The following is a 15,260-nucleotide window of genomic DNA, read 5'->3' as shown; positions in this document are numbered from 1 at the left end:
TGCATCAAGCACAGTATTTGGAAAAATTGATGAGATGAGTGTTTTGCTGAACCGCCGGCGCAGATATCTTTCACTATGTTACTTAGTGAAGAAACAAGTCTATGCTGCGGGAGTCGTGCTCGGCAAACACGGTTTCTGCTTCAGCTTTTTATCGAAATTCAACAAAAATGTGCTCTGTTCATTTCTTTAGGCGTTTTTAGATGCTGGTTTCGTAATCGTTGAATTAGCGCTCATTCTCCAGAGTGAATTGCAAGAATACATGGACAACGAGGGCTAAATACTGTCGCATTTGTTGATATCCTAACATTCCTTGTCGCAGAGCGCACAGCCCCTTGCGGGAAAGCGTTTCCCTCCAGAAGCACTGGTTCAGCACTGACGAGGCCAGCAGCAGCAGCAGTAGCGTAGCAGGAGGGGCAGCAGCAGGTGACATTGGCGCCATTGCCACTTCCTCCGCGCAGCCGTTCTCCAGCAGCTTTCCGCCGCCAGGGCCGCCAAGACACGAGTGAGGTGGCGCCATCTGTCGGGTGCGCCGCCGCTTTGTGCACGAACGTCACAGTGTTGCAAGGAACTGGCGCTGCTGATGTTTCCCGCTCACCTAAGAACAGCCTTCAAAAGAGCTGCAGACTCGGTGCGGAGAAAACTAGCCAGGAGCTGGCGATGCCGAGCTCATCGGTTTGATTTCGCTCATCGTCTGCACTGCGTAGGGAAAAAAAATGTGGAAGCGCTTGAACGAAGATGCTGCGGCGTGGACGAAGCTACTAGAAACTAACGCCGAGTCAATCGCTGTTGCTCTTGCCCGAGCATAACCACGCATATCACTCATATCACACTTAAGGGTATGTCCCCTGTTGGAGCCTCTGCTGGATGCAGTTTTTCTGCAATGCCCAGGCTTCTGTCGAGCAGCATTTCGACTTGGTTGCGAGCTCTTCTGACAGTCATAGCCACCTTGTGGCATTTGATGAAACGGGATTATGTTTGAATTGCACTACTTATGTGATTGATTGTTCACTTGGTATGCCTGTGTATGTGTCAGCGCACATGTATTGTGGGTATTGGGAAGGGGAATGTGGCATTTCATGTGTACAAAAGCAATATTTTGATCAAAAATTGCTGGGCATAGCAGCTTCAGCAAGCAGCTTGCCCCCGTCCACCAGAATGCTGCATAGCAGGATGAGAACCATTTATACGAGGTCAGCGAAACGTGCAGCTTTCAATGCAGACTGCTTGCAGCGATCCTGGCATGCTCAGGGTCGAGAACTAGCGTGTAAAGACTTTCAAGACAGGAGCATTAGAGCGGCATTTTTCCAGCACATTTAGGACCGGTCTGCGCACAGTACTGCAACAGCACTGTGCCAGCAGCAAGCTGCAGTGACCAAAAAGCATTGACATTCACGTGTAGTCCGCACAATGGGCGAACAGATATGCCGTAACGTGGTGTAGTCTGTTCAACCAGCACCCTTTGTGCCACTCTTTCGTTACTCATAACCTGCTGGCTTGAAGCTTCTTTACCTGCAATATACTCTGGTTGGAGACTAACGCACCTTAACTCTGTTTTCTGAATGTTCATACCCAATGCCTGAGAGAGGAAAGTGAGTTTGGTACAAATTCCCAGGAAAAGTAATCACTGTATATATGCTGAACCCACCTTCTGTCGCACATGCCTTCACTTAGCCTTGCTGTAATTCTTCCCGGTCATGAGAGGCTGAATTCTTTTTTGACTTACTATAAATGGGAGGTATGCTACCAACAGATTTTACGGAGCATTTCTCTGCCTTACTTTAATGGCATTCATGACCGGACCGCAGATACCTACTCAAATACACAAGGGGCATTGCTTTGAAGGCACAAAACTGTCGCTGTTTCCTAGTCTCATGCTGTCCCAGAACACCATTCTTCCTTAATTGTATGTAATATGTTGACATCTCTAGGCATGGAGGTGCCTCAATCAGCTTTCTTCACAAATCACATTTTTTGGGGGGGATTTTATTTTCGGATCATATGTAGTCATTAGCACACTTAAGAGCAGTTACTTTGATCAGTGTTGAATATTAATGTTTATAGCCGCTGTCCATGACAGTCGTTGTTGGCACTCTTTTTTTCATCTTCTGATTCTTGCTTTAGAGATCTTTCGATGCTGGGCAGAAATCTATTTTGTCACAAATTTTGGGCGCGTAGATTAGAAATGCTATGGATTGATGAGCTGTGATGAACTTTGGCTTTTGCCAAGCAGCTAAGGGCACAATATGTTTACACTTCCTAGACTGCAGTGTAGCAATGTCATATCTTGTTCCCTTGTTGTAGGGGCGAACTCCTGTTGCAAAGAAAGCGCCCACGTGACCTACAAATCACTTTAAAATCAAATTGGACATGGTTCTGAGCCAAATCACACTAATGCGCAACCTTATAAAATTTAAAAGGTACACTGACCACATTCAGCATATACAGTACCTAATTTCCAGTTTTTCAAACACCAGTGCAATTAGATAAGGAAACTGTGCTCCATTTATGTTCACGCATCTGATACATGTGCACATGTCTAAATACCCGAAACTCTTGGTGTTTTATTATGTAAATTACACCGTCTTGATGTGCACAGCTGTCAGAAAGGTCAATATAAAGGAATGCTTGCGAAGACATGCTCGAGTCAGTTTTCCATTGAGGTTTTTCTTGCAGTTAGACTGAGCGCTGGCGCATCTCTAGTTCAACTCTGAGCGTGCCCGCCCCACCACTGAGTGAATGCTGGTATTGTTATTTAGCATCCGTTATCTATCTAGTCGATGTTGGAATCGTTATCTGTTTTAGCTGCGTGGAAGCATAAACTTGCTGTTCAGTTCGGTTTTTGCATCCATCATATATTGCCTTCCCTGTGGACAACACCACCTGCACGTTGAACATGGACACAGACTTGAGAGCGGATGTTTTTTCACTGCCCAGACCTTATCCCACACCGCCATAGCGCACAGCCACTGAAAGTGTTGCCTTTTCCCGTAAGCCTGTCGTCGTTCAAAAGTTGTTGGCCGTGAAGAACCCTTTGTTTGTTTTTCTGCTGTAATACCCTACTCTAGACCATTTTAACATCTGTTCATCGGGTTCAGTCATGTGCTAGGACAAAAGTTCAGTCAAAACGCACAGATTCGCAGGCATTTCACCATGATTTCAACAAGTTTCGTTTGATACATACTATAGCCGAATACAACTCAAGAATGCAGCGTCTTTTCCCAGTCAAAGGACTCCCTTCCAGCCAATGCCATCGGGCGATCCTCATGACCCTGCTAGCGTGACAATGCAGGGAGCAGCGCCACAATCTAAAGAGGGGCCTATCCCGGACCATAGAAGGAAGAAATTATCCCCTTTAATCTACCACTCCGTGCTTTGTCACACTACAGGGTCATGAGAATCGGCCGATGCCACTGGCTGAGAGGGGGTCCTTTGACGGAGAAGTGCCGCTGCGTTCTTGAGTTGTATCCGACTATAATAGGTTAAGCTGCCGCAGCCATTTGCAGCTATTAGATGAACTTGTTCTGAATCTGGTGCGCCCGCTGACCAAAAGTAAGGTTGTCCTGGAACGATTAAGCTCGGCGGCTGATGACGTGTCTTCGTGAGCTGTTTTGCATGTGGTTTCCAGTAATGAGAGCTGCCTTTTTCATTCATAGCAACCAGGATATGATGGTGACAGCTGGCGCGGGACAGTGTTAATTGTAGGGATATGGGAGAGGCCTTCTCTGTGGCGGACGTAGTTAGTCTGATGGAAAAGATATGACGGCCAGCAAGGAAGTACGCTTCGGAATCCGGGCAATGTTATGTGTCTGCATTTTCCTGGTGTTAGCGCAAGAGTCTCTGACTAAAAGCAAGGAACAGTGAATCATTTGTTGCAATGGAGTTACAGGGTTCACAAGCTCATTATGTTATTGACAGTAATTCGATAGCGTTAGGCCAGCTAGCATGGTGGCATTTCCTATGTGCGGGCGGGCACTGCTGGAAGTCTCTCATTTAGAGCGACTCAAGAGTGCAGATTCTGAAAATGTTATTCATTCCGTACACCATGGTGTGCCGCAGCCATCATTTTAGCCAACATTAATTGGGCCATGTGTCCCGGTTTTATTTCGATCTGAAGTAACTGAGTGCGCAAATGATATCGGGACCACTTACAACAAAGCGTCAGTTAGGCGCTGGTTCGATTCCTCCGGAGATTAATGGCGCAAGAAAGGCTCGATGGGAGCACCATGATAATCGAGCAGGGCTGCGGATGCGTTTTTCGGTGACACAATTCACTAATTAAAACGGAGGCAACTGTTTTGCATCTGAGAGCAATGAGGTTTGCGTAAAGAAACCAGTCCACTCGTTATGCTTAAGAAGAGAGCACAAAGATAGACAGGAGGAAAAGATGACAAGAGAGGCAGTGCCTGTGCCCTCTAGCAGAATTTTAACAGGGAGCCTTGCCTTCATTAAATCCTGATGAAGACAAGTCCTTTTGGCAGGATGCTGAGACTATAGATTCTGATAATACCATACCTCACTTGAGTTTGCACTATTGAATGGCAGCATCTATGCTCTCGGGACTGAGATTGCTGTAGGTAAAAAGACGGGAGGCGAGCAAGCTGCTGCTTCTGCCTTGATTGTTACTTGCATAATGCTTTCTTAGCGAATGACTTATTGAGCGTTGTTTTTACTTCTTGGACTAATGGCATTGCTTGTGTGGACCATGAGCTGTCAGCTTCTGTCTTGGTCCATGTAACACGTCCTTTAACACCAATGCTGTCAGTTCAGGACACAGTGCGGTCGCTTTTGCCGTTAGAGACGACTGCTGACGGTGATAAGAAGTGAAAAAATAAACTGCAGTGCCAAAAAATAAAAAACCCCAATGCAGAGGCAGGTCCCAGGCATTGAAGACATATCGCATACCTGTTCAAACCTCGGAACAGAACCCACTATTTTTACAAAAACAGAGAAGAGCTCGTACGTTTTTAAGTGAGCCATAGATATATTTGTACACAAAGGAAGGAGAAGATCACTTAAATGATGGCACAGGTTCGCTTACCTGGCGGCATCAACGTCCCCTGCATGGCGAATATTGTTCACGTCTAAAGACAGGATGCACAATCCACAGTGCGCCAAGATGCACAAGCGCGTAGGCTGTATGGCATTGTGGTACAAGTGTCTTCATTCAACCTATGTTCGGCTTGTGAAAAAACAATGCCGGATTACAAAAATATTACTCTGCCAGCTTATAGAGTTAGCATCTGTGGTTAAATCCCACATCGTGGTGATTCAGTGCCCTGTCATCATGACAACCCCAGGGCACAGACCGGCCAAACTCAAAATTTTAGCTTTTTTTATTCGCCTAAATTCTCAAGGCAGCAAGGTAGCAACACTAATACACAACACCGCTCTAGAAGTGCGCGTACCAGTCTGTCAGGCGTAGAGTACCTTGATATCTTGCGCCCCTTTTCAGGTAGGGCCGCCGTAATGTTATACCAGAAAGCTCAGTTGCGTCCTGTGTGAGCCAAGACACCGTACGTCACTGTTATCACTCGTCGAAATCTAATTTCGGATTGAAATTTAGGAGCTACTTTTCAATCTGCACAATATATGGGAATGAAAATGGCGCCTCCTAGCGAGAATGGTCCTGAAAAGTGGCGTTGGCATTGAAACGGCATCTACGGGCTTTATCTGTTTCACTTTTTCGTTCATGTATACACGGCGCGAAGCTAAGCTTACCTACTGATGGTCAAGCAAAAACATCGGCAGCAATTTCCCTCTATAAGCCGTTGCCCAAAGCCTTGATTTGGGCTACGCTTTGCCAAGGAGAAAAATCTCTGGCGGTTTGGCATTACCAAGAGCGAAAATAGTGCAAAAGAACAGTTTTTTTGTAGGTGGACACCGCCACATACATAAAAGCGCGATTGAGGTGTCCAGTGACTCAGGGAGGCAGTTATGCGCCTTTCCTTTCCTCCGAAATCAAGAGTCTAAACCTTCCGCTGGTTTTAAGAAAATGAAAGGCGCATACTGCCTGAGTTTGTACGTGGACACCACCATCTACTCACAGCGCGATTGAGGTGTCCACTGATCCAGTTGGCCGAGTTGCAACTCAGAGGCTTCACACACACATATTCCGGGGCTGGAGTGCGGCTAGGAATGCTTTCACTAAAAACTGGCTAGAATGTGGCTGAAACTCGTTCCATGAATCACGCGGTGGGCAGCTGTTGGCTAAGCGCATCCGTGTTTTTAAAAATGAATGCTTAAACACATTCTGAAGTCACAGCGCATCCGTGTTTTTAAAAATGAATGCTTAAACACATTCTGAAGTCACATCAAGAGGCCGGTGCATTGCTAGGTTTCTGTCGCTGGTCACAACTGTGAAATGTAAAATGAAAGCAGCATGTTTCTTTATTGCCAAAGACATGTCCAACATTCTCGGACAAAAATTGTAAAAAATAGAAAATTGTAAGACACTGCTGTTGAAATATTGAAGGTAATGGTCCACTCTTATGCTATGTAGAAAAATCTTTTTGGTGTTTCCATCGATCATATCGAGCAGTTAGGAATGCCGTAGAAAACAAATGGGGAACGCTTTTGACGACAGCAAAAACGTTAATTGAAAAAAATGCAGGATCCATCGGGTGATCTGCTTATATATTGATTGTTATAGTAAAATCTTACTTTATATGCGAAAATTGCGTTCATAAACGGTTTCCCCCTCAAAAATACTTCTCTCCTGAATTGTTGGGTATGTTAGGCCTCGATACGGGGACCCTTGCTGCCGTTCTCTATTTTACATTGCATTTGTTTGCCAAGTGTTGAAGGAAACATTACCATGGAAACCAATTTCGGAGTGTTGCTGTATGATGCACATGCACACATGTGCAGTTGTTTTTCATTGCAAATTGGAAAAAAATACTCTTTATTTGATGCAAGCTGACGAATAGGGCCGGTAAAGCGATGATTGTTTTTCATGGATGCTGTTTCAATCTTATCAGTGCTTATTTGCCGCACTGTGTGGACGGTCCCGGCAGAAGAGATGGCATGCCTATGTTCAGGTTGTTACATATGCGAGCCAGACATCTAAATAAGGTAGAGTTGGCATGGAATCCTCGCCTTATCCCGGCCTAGAATTAACTCACACTACACCAAAGATGCAAGTTAGTGTTCACTGATTTATTACATGGATGTTATGCTGCACTGAATGCTTATGTATGTTATTGTTGTTATACTGTTTTTAGTTAATATGCATGCATGTTGCTAGACGACACATTCTGCATTTGTTGAGTTTGATGTATATCGGCCCTCTGCCCTTTCCCAGCGGGTTTCGAGTTGCGTCATGTACTCACGGCATGTCTTAAACGGTTTTCGTTCTCATATTTTTTAAGACGCTGGCGTCAGCTCCGCGTCCTGTGTGTACCTTCCGCGTATGTGCGATGTTGTTGAATTTGGTGCCGTGCACTGTCTCACGCAGAGGGCTCTCTTGGCGTGAGCGGGTTGCCTCGTAGAGCTTCTTACAAACGCGTACAAATTTCTTGTACGAAACTCTACGGGTCGCGCACAGTTACAGCACGTGTGCAGGTCTTGGGTTGGTGAGCGTACCTGTCATGTGCCAGCCCGGAGTTGTTGCTTGTACTTGTTGTCTGTTGGTGGCCGCTTTTCGCAGCTGTACGCACGCTAGTCACATGCTCTAATCACCGCCAGAAAAAGCTCACGAAGCAAGCTGTTGTAGCCTCTCTACCATAACCCACACCAAGGCTGCCCACAAAGCTTTGGCTTTTCTGACCAAGGCGCAGCGAAGACCGTTTGTAAGGCCTGTGTCGAGCCTGTACATAAAAAAAAAAGATGCATCCACACTAATGTTCGTGTCTCATCATCTTCACTCCGTTTGATTTCTTGGCTGCAGCCACGTGAACAGCTACTTCACACCGGCACCAGCTGAATGAACAGGTATTTCCGACAGGCTGACAGACGGAGGGACCTTTAATGCGGCAAGTTATTTAGACCCCCCTGAGCCCCTGGACCACCGCGCAGTCCCACTATGTCAAAACTCTCATGTCTCTTTTGGCCATGACGTCCACAGACCGAAACACCGAAACAAGCTGCGTTGTCGGGTCCGAAGACGACAGCAGGACCTTCCAGTCCTGCCAACTTGTGATGGCGGCGATGGTGAAAACATTAGGCTAGGCACAGGACAGGTGGTTTGTTTGGATCAGCCTGTAAGGGACCAGTTCTTATACAAGCACGTGGTGGAGGTCCCTAGTTTGGGACACCAGTGGCGGTGGCCGCCGCCCGGCCTCGCCCGATCAAGGCTTGTTGGGCCATACATTCCTGTGCCCAGCAGCCCTAAAACATTTTGACCTCTCTTTTAGCAGCAGCTGCCAGCACTGTAGAATGGTGTCTTCTGACACCTATCACATGGTGTGGGTCTGCCCCTCCAACCCGTCTGTTCCCCCATCCCCAACCCAACCCGGGAGGACTGGGAGGCGACCCTACTCTGCTGCTTACAGGCCCAGCTTTAGATAGCAGGCTGTCCCTGCGGGGGAGGATCAGCAAGGCAGCCGAAAAGGATCTGGAGAGTGTGGCGTGAGGGTAACCGTGTAGAGAGCATGCAGGGGATGTGCCACAATAATGGAATAACAGCTGAGGGGATGAGAGAGAGAGGTCGAGGCATAAAAAATTGGTTTTTGAGGAAAGGAAATGATGCAGCAGCTGTCTCACATGCATTGAAACGATCGAGGCCACTGTGGTCGGGTTTGAAACCGGGCCAAATTTCGGCAATGGCCGGGGCCAAATTTGGAGGTCACCATCCATTTGGGAATGCCTAATATATGGTTGGACATCGATTTTGGTCCAAATCGGCCAAGGTAAAATTTCGGGGGTGTCCCGGGCTAAATTCTTGCCGCATTTCGCTACATTTGCTAGAGCGATGCTCAAGCAAGATGCTAGATTTTTGCTCGGCTCTGACGTTCATATGAGTGCTTTTGCACTGAAACCTGGGATATTAAGGCGGGAAAAAAAATTGGAGAGGACAATTAAGTTCCTCAGCGCGGTTCAGCTGTCCGCCGATATGTGAGACGTACAGATACTGCGCCATTTTCTTTCCCAAAAACCAATTTTAATTTTTTTACCAGTTCCACCTTAAGGGTATGACGCGATAGCGCAGTTGGTTAGGCTTTCCATTCTGAGCAATCTGACACCTTTGAACGCGTTTCTCATTTTTTTAAATTCTCAATTATATATAATTCATCAATTACAGACGCTAAATTTTTTATTAGCATCATCAAGCATTGGCTTTTCATTCTGAGCATTTTGTCGCCTTTGAACCCCCTTTTTCCATTTTTCTTAATTTCAGTTATTAATCATTTAATTAGAATTTCATTATCTACTCATCGCCTGTCACACACCAATCAATCATCAATCACTAAAACCACAAACTACTATAATATGATTTTTTTACTAAGTCGCCGACCCGACACGCAGTGCCGACTACGCCGACGGCTTTTCTACCGAACGAGCTGTAGACGCAATCGCGTAATATATCATTTCTGTGCAGCACTACAATCAAGCGGCGGTGTAATCCCTTTTAACTCGGGGCAGACGCTTTGCAGCGCCGCAGAAGATGAAGAAAGAAAAGAACTGAAACAACATAATTGTCCCGGTTTTTTAGGCACTGTGCGGTGTCCGCAAACCGGCATCAGATGGCGGTAGCGGGCGGGTGCCTCTCTCGCGATGCAGACGGCGCACGGCCTTCACGCGTCGCCTGCGTGTTCAACGACCTTCCGGCCGACAGCCCGGGATACCTTATTAGTCACGTGCGTTTCTGTTTCGGACGCGCAGCGGTTGGTTCTGTCGCGCGATGCCGCTCTCTTCTGTCCCGGCATGTTGCGTTCACAGCTTGTCTAGGCCGTCGTTCCACGTGCCCCACGCTCACTCCGGACCATTGCGTTCCTTTCGTACCACTGGCAAACTGCCATAGGTAAATCTGGTCATTTGATGAAAACTACGCCCGACCGCGGCTGCTGCGTTTTTATGGAGGCAAAACGCTAAGGCGCCCGTGTGCTGTGCGATGTTAGTGCACGTTAAAGATCCCCACGAGGTCGAAATTATTCCGGAGTCCTCCACTACGGCCCCTCTTCCTTTCTTCTTTCGCTCCCTCCTTTATCCCTTCCCTTACGGCGCGGTTGAGGTGTCCGCCGATATGTGAGACAGATACTGCGCCATTTCCTTTCCCCAAAAACCAATTATTATTATTATGAAAACTACGGCTAACGCAAGCGTCACCCGCTATTTCGACGCACAAATTACCATCTCCACGCGCAGAATGTGCGTTTCTGCGCTTTAGTACGATACAACTTTTAAAAAATTGGCAGTGGCTTAACTTGGCTAACCCTGAAATTAGCGAAAAGCAAGCACGCTTGCTAAGCGTCTGAGGCTAGTCCATGGCAGCTCCGCTACACGACACCCCCATCGGATGCCATCACGTGGCTTCACATCACCCCATAGGATGTTCGTAAGGTGAAAAGTCAACCCAAAGGTTACTCAATGCCAAAGGCCAACTAAAGGTCATGAGTCAAGCTCAAAGGTCAAGGGTTCGACACTATAACTGTACCATGGTTACACACGGCTAACGTGGTTGGGCTAACGGCTAACGTGGTCGTTCAAGGTCATTGCCCGGCCTACGCGACGACTGCTTTACCTAGCGTACTGAAGCTTTTCGCTTCAAAAATCAGCCCTTGGTAACAATTGGCCATGGTCCGCGGCGTCCTGTGTTACTCCGCTGACCATTCGCAATGGTGAACACCGTCATTTTAATGTTCGACTGCATCAAACAAGCCAGAGGAATTAAAATTCTTGAGCCTATAATTTCGTCTCGTGACCAGTTTTATTTTTGGGTAACAAGAATAGCTTTAACAACCAATTCCAGGATTCTTGGACATTAGTTTTAATTGAGGGGCAACTGTGAAATGCTTTAGGATACAGTTATGAAAATATTCAAGGTAATGGTCCAACGTTCCGATGCGTAGCAAAATCTTCCTTTTAAAATTTGTCAATCGCTCGCATATAATTACTTCACGCTGCCTTTTCAAACCAATGGGGAGCGTTTTTACCGATAGCAAAAATGTAAGCAAGAAGTACAAGCCTCCCGAGGAGAGATCCGCGGATAGATTAATAGTTAAAGTGAAATGCTACGGCATATAAAAAAATGCGTTCATAACTTCTTGTTGAAAAATTCGTTGGTCCAAAGTGTTCCGAGATCTTGAATTTGGGCGGCGCTTCACTGACGAGTTTTATCAGACTACAGAACCGCCCACCTTCGCGCGTTTGCTACGAAAAATCCAACAAATGTGGCGAGGATTATTATTTTAATAAAACCACTTCATCATCATCATCCTTGTCACCGGGGGTATCTGTTGCTAAACCGTCGTCGCCGCTTCAGATGACGCGGTTGTGGCGACGCGCGTTTTTTCTTCCAATCTTTCCTTTCACATCTCTTTCAACTTTCCTACTGTCTGCACGTGGGAACGATTGTGGCTCAGCTCGAGCCAGTGGGCAGGCCCGTGCACTTTCCTTTTCATTCCTTGTGCAGTCGAAACAACAACTACTTTAAAGACTTATAGCAGCGTTGCAGCAGGACATCGTTAGCGTAGAAACCTTTCGACGGAATGTCGCCATTGAGAAGTCAGGTCAGCACCTGTATTCGCACTGCTTGCTTTTAGAAGGCAACGTTATACTTTATCTATCATTAAAAGCCAGGCCGTCAGCGCAGCGCGTCATATAAATGGCATGACGCGCTTTGTTGACGGCGTACGTTTAAGGTTCGAAGTACGAACCAATAAATGAAAAGGTTAGGGCAGGTTCGAGCATTTTTTGTTTTGTTTTTTAGGAAAGGAAATGGCGCAGTAATTGTCTCACATATCTCGGTGGACACCTGAACCACTCCGTAATGGAAGGGAAAAAGGGGGGACTGAGAGAAGAATGGAAGAAAGTGGCGCCGTAGTGGAGGGCTCCGGAATAATTTCGACCACCTAGGGATCTGTAACGCGAAATGACATCGCACAGCACACGGGCGCTTTTTGCGTTTCGCCTCCATCGAAACGCGGCCGCCGCGGTCGGGATCGAACCCGGGAACTCCGGTTGAGTAGCCGAGCGCACTAAACATTGAGCCACCGCGGCGAGTAATATAATCATTCACACTTTCGTCAAATAGAAACACTGTACCACGACATGAAGAGAACTAAAGCGCCTTCTCTGTGCCGCGCATCGGTCTGCACTGTTCTTTGCTCAGGCGGCTGCAGTCTTTCTCAGCATGTAAGCTCGGCGCACCATGCTCCCTTCCTTGCTCCGGTGTTTCACTGTTCTGGCAATGGCCTCGTCCTCACGTACTCGAAAGTATTCGAGTCGTCTGCCCAGCAGCCCGCATTTCCTTTTACTTGTGCAGTTCCACCAATGCCGCAAGAGGCCTGAATTACAGAGACGTTCTGCAGCAACATAGCTGGCGGAATCTGCGGCGAACTCGATAGGACGACTCTGACAGCGTCTTTTTTGTTCTCCTAGTGCACTAGCCCCGCCACGGTGGCTCAGTGGTTAGGGCGCTCGGCTGCTGATCCGGTATACCCGCGTTCGAACCCGACCGCGGCAGCTGCGTTTTTATGGAGGCAACGCGCTAAGGCGGCCGTGTGCTGTGCGGTGTCAGTGCCCGTTAAACATTCCCAGGTGGTCGAAATTATTATACCGGAGCCCTTCACTAAGACACCTCTTTCTTCCTTTCTTCTTTCATTCCTTCCTTTATTCCTTCCCTTACGGCGCGGTTCAGGTGTCGAACAATATATCTGCGTTTTTATGGAGGAAAAACGCTAAGGCGCCCGTGTGCTGTGCGATGTCAGTGCACGTTAAAGATCCCCAGGTGGTCGAAATTATTCCGGAGCCCTCCACTACGGACCTATTTGTTCCTCTCTTCTTTCACTCCCTCCTTTATTCCTTCCCTTACGGCGCGGTTCAGGTGTCCAACGATATATGAGACAGATACTGCGCCATTTCCTTTCCACCAAAAACCAATTATTATTATTATTAACGACATATGAGACAGATACTGCGCCATTTCCTTTCCCCAGAAACCAATTATTATTAATTATTATTATCCCCGTTCACTGACTTCGCCAGTGTCTGTCTGGCGGTTAGTCCTCGGGCTAGTCGTCGACCGGGCGGCCGGCCCCACGGACCCAGACGCTCTTGCCGAGGCTCCCCAGACCTTTGCCGAAATTACCAACCTCTACAGAGAGATGAGACGCCAGTTCCCGCCTCCACACCCCGACTTGAACCGAGCGCAAGCCACCTTGCTCCGCAGGGTGCAGACACACTCTATCCTTAGCCATTCTAGACTTTCACTCATCACAGACGGGGAATACGACCCCGTCTGCCAAAATTGTTACCAGGGAGAAATCGCCACCCAGGCTCACATCCTCTGGGGTTGCGCGGGAAATCCGCCCCCTCGAACCTTACTGCCAGCTCCCTCCGAAGATGGATGGAACGAACTCCTCAAAAGGCCAGACAAGAGCATCCAACTGGCACTCATTTCGTGGGCCCAGGAAGTCGCCCCCACCTGGGGGCCACACCAAGCCCACCTGCCCTAAATCCCGCCAATCTATGGCAATAAAGTTGTTTCTCTCTCTCTCTCTCTCTCTGTCTGGCGGCGCTGGTTGCCCGTCAAGAGCAACCTGGGTCTCACCAGCCCCACGGGTGGCAGCACCTGTCATCGCAGGTCAGCGGAGCATAACTTTACCGCTGAGCCAGGGGTGCATGGTATGAGGTCTCGCCGCGATCTATTAATGTGTCACCTTTTGAGTAGCTACCAAAGCTGGAATTAGCAAACCGGAGACGACGCAACGGAGATAGGAGGGCATCACAATTGGCGTACAATCAGAACTGTAATAGACTGGCGAGTGAAAGAAGAATGTTATCGCATTTCCTGCGCCTCACTCCACTTCCCACTGCTCATTTTTTTTTATTCCTGTCAACGGCAGAGAAAGCCACTACGTTCTTTGTCGCAGGGTATTTTCGGGTGCAAATCAGGTCCCACTAGATTTTCATTAATTGTGCTCAGGATGCAAATAGCGGGTGAGATCAGATGCTATCCGAACACGTGGGTTCTGTGCATAAAATGCTGCGCCTGGCTAAGAGCCATGCTTGCGGCCAAAATCGACATGGTGCGACGGCGCCGAAAGGGTGGGTGCCCGAGGAATGTGCATTTCCGGCCCGTATTGATTTGTTCGATGGGACGAATATGAGCACGCCTTTCGCTTCGCAAGCCGGTTCTGGCGTGGCTTTGCTACATACGCGAAACGGCACTGCACGCATTCTCATATAACGCTCCAGCGGGTGCTTTGCTGCCCGGTGCACGAATTACTGAGAACACGTCGGAAAACTACATACCGAAACAACAGAACGCTTTGCCGCACTTGTATAACTCCGCGCTCGACAGGCATATGTGAACAGCAGCTTCGTACAGAAGTTTCCAAACGTCTGAATTTTTTCACTCGCTCAAGTTATGCGAACAACGGGCGCCATTTATCAGAAAAAGGAGAAAAAAAAGAACAATGCTGATATTTTGTGAGGAAAGGAAGGGCGCAGTATCTCGGTGGACACCTCAACCACACCTGAGGGAAGGGATTAAATAATTAATGAAAATGAAAACTAATGAACTGATGAAAAGATTCGCCCCGGTGGCTCAGTGGGTAAGGCACTTTGGTTACTGAGCTGGGTGCTCAACTGCCGAATTCCAAAGAAGTCAGCACCTCCCCTCCCTTTCGATGAGAGAAGAGAAAGTTCTATTTTAATAAATGTAGTCTGACTCACTGACTGACCTCAACAAAGCTGGTATGCTTACCCTGCTGAATAGAGAGAAACTAGCACGTCTTAGATTCATGAACCAACTACTCAATAATCAGCGGAACAATCACACCTCTAAATATAATTCTATTGCAGATACTAGGCTCACGCTCCATAAGCAGTCACGCAGACTGAACGAGTGCACATTCCGGGCCGACTGCTTTAAGCACTCATTCTTCCCGCTAGTCATGCGTGAATGGAACAGCCTTGACCCAATCATCACAAACTGCTCATCATTAAATATATCTCTGTAGCTCTCGCAGAAAACTTGTTGCATACGAAAGAATGAAACAATAGTCTCGGTGTGTTTTGGGGAACGAGCGCGTCTTCCAGGCAGCTGATGATGATGCTTATTGAATGTGCGTATATTTGTATAAGAGCACCTTTTTCTC

General features: G+C 47.5%; 1 protein-coding gene across 5 annotated transcripts in view; it reads left to right on the top strand.

Annotated features, from left to right (window-relative positions):
- Positions 1–7,839, top strand: part of LOC144110350 (rho GTPase-activating protein 45-like) — a 162,683-nt gene extending 154,844 nt beyond the window's left edge. For 2 of the 5 annotated variants that reach the window (XM_077643204.1, XM_077643207.1), the window contains 2 exons: positions 320–6,213; positions 6,263–7,839. In XM_077643204.1, the coding sequence (XP_077499330.1) occupies positions 320–506 (187 nt within the window). In that variant the 3' untranslated portion in view covers positions 507–6,213; positions 6,263–7,839. Of the gene's footprint in view, positions 1–319 lie in introns of all 5 variants that reach the window. The other 3 variants (XM_077643205.1, XM_077643206.1, XM_077643203.1) reach the window with 2 other exon arrangements.
- Positions 7,840–15,260: the final 7,421 nt, after the last annotated feature.

The sequence above is a fragment of the Amblyomma americanum genome, chromosome 11, assembly GCF_052857255.1.
Source record: "Amblyomma americanum isolate KBUSLIRL-KWMA chromosome 11, ASM5285725v1, whole genome shotgun sequence".
Taxonomy (NCBI): domain Eukaryota; kingdom Metazoa; phylum Arthropoda; class Arachnida; order Ixodida; family Ixodidae; genus Amblyomma; species Amblyomma americanum.
Note: the sequence above shows the minus strand (reverse complement) of the source record. Positions and strands in the feature narration are given on the sequence as shown.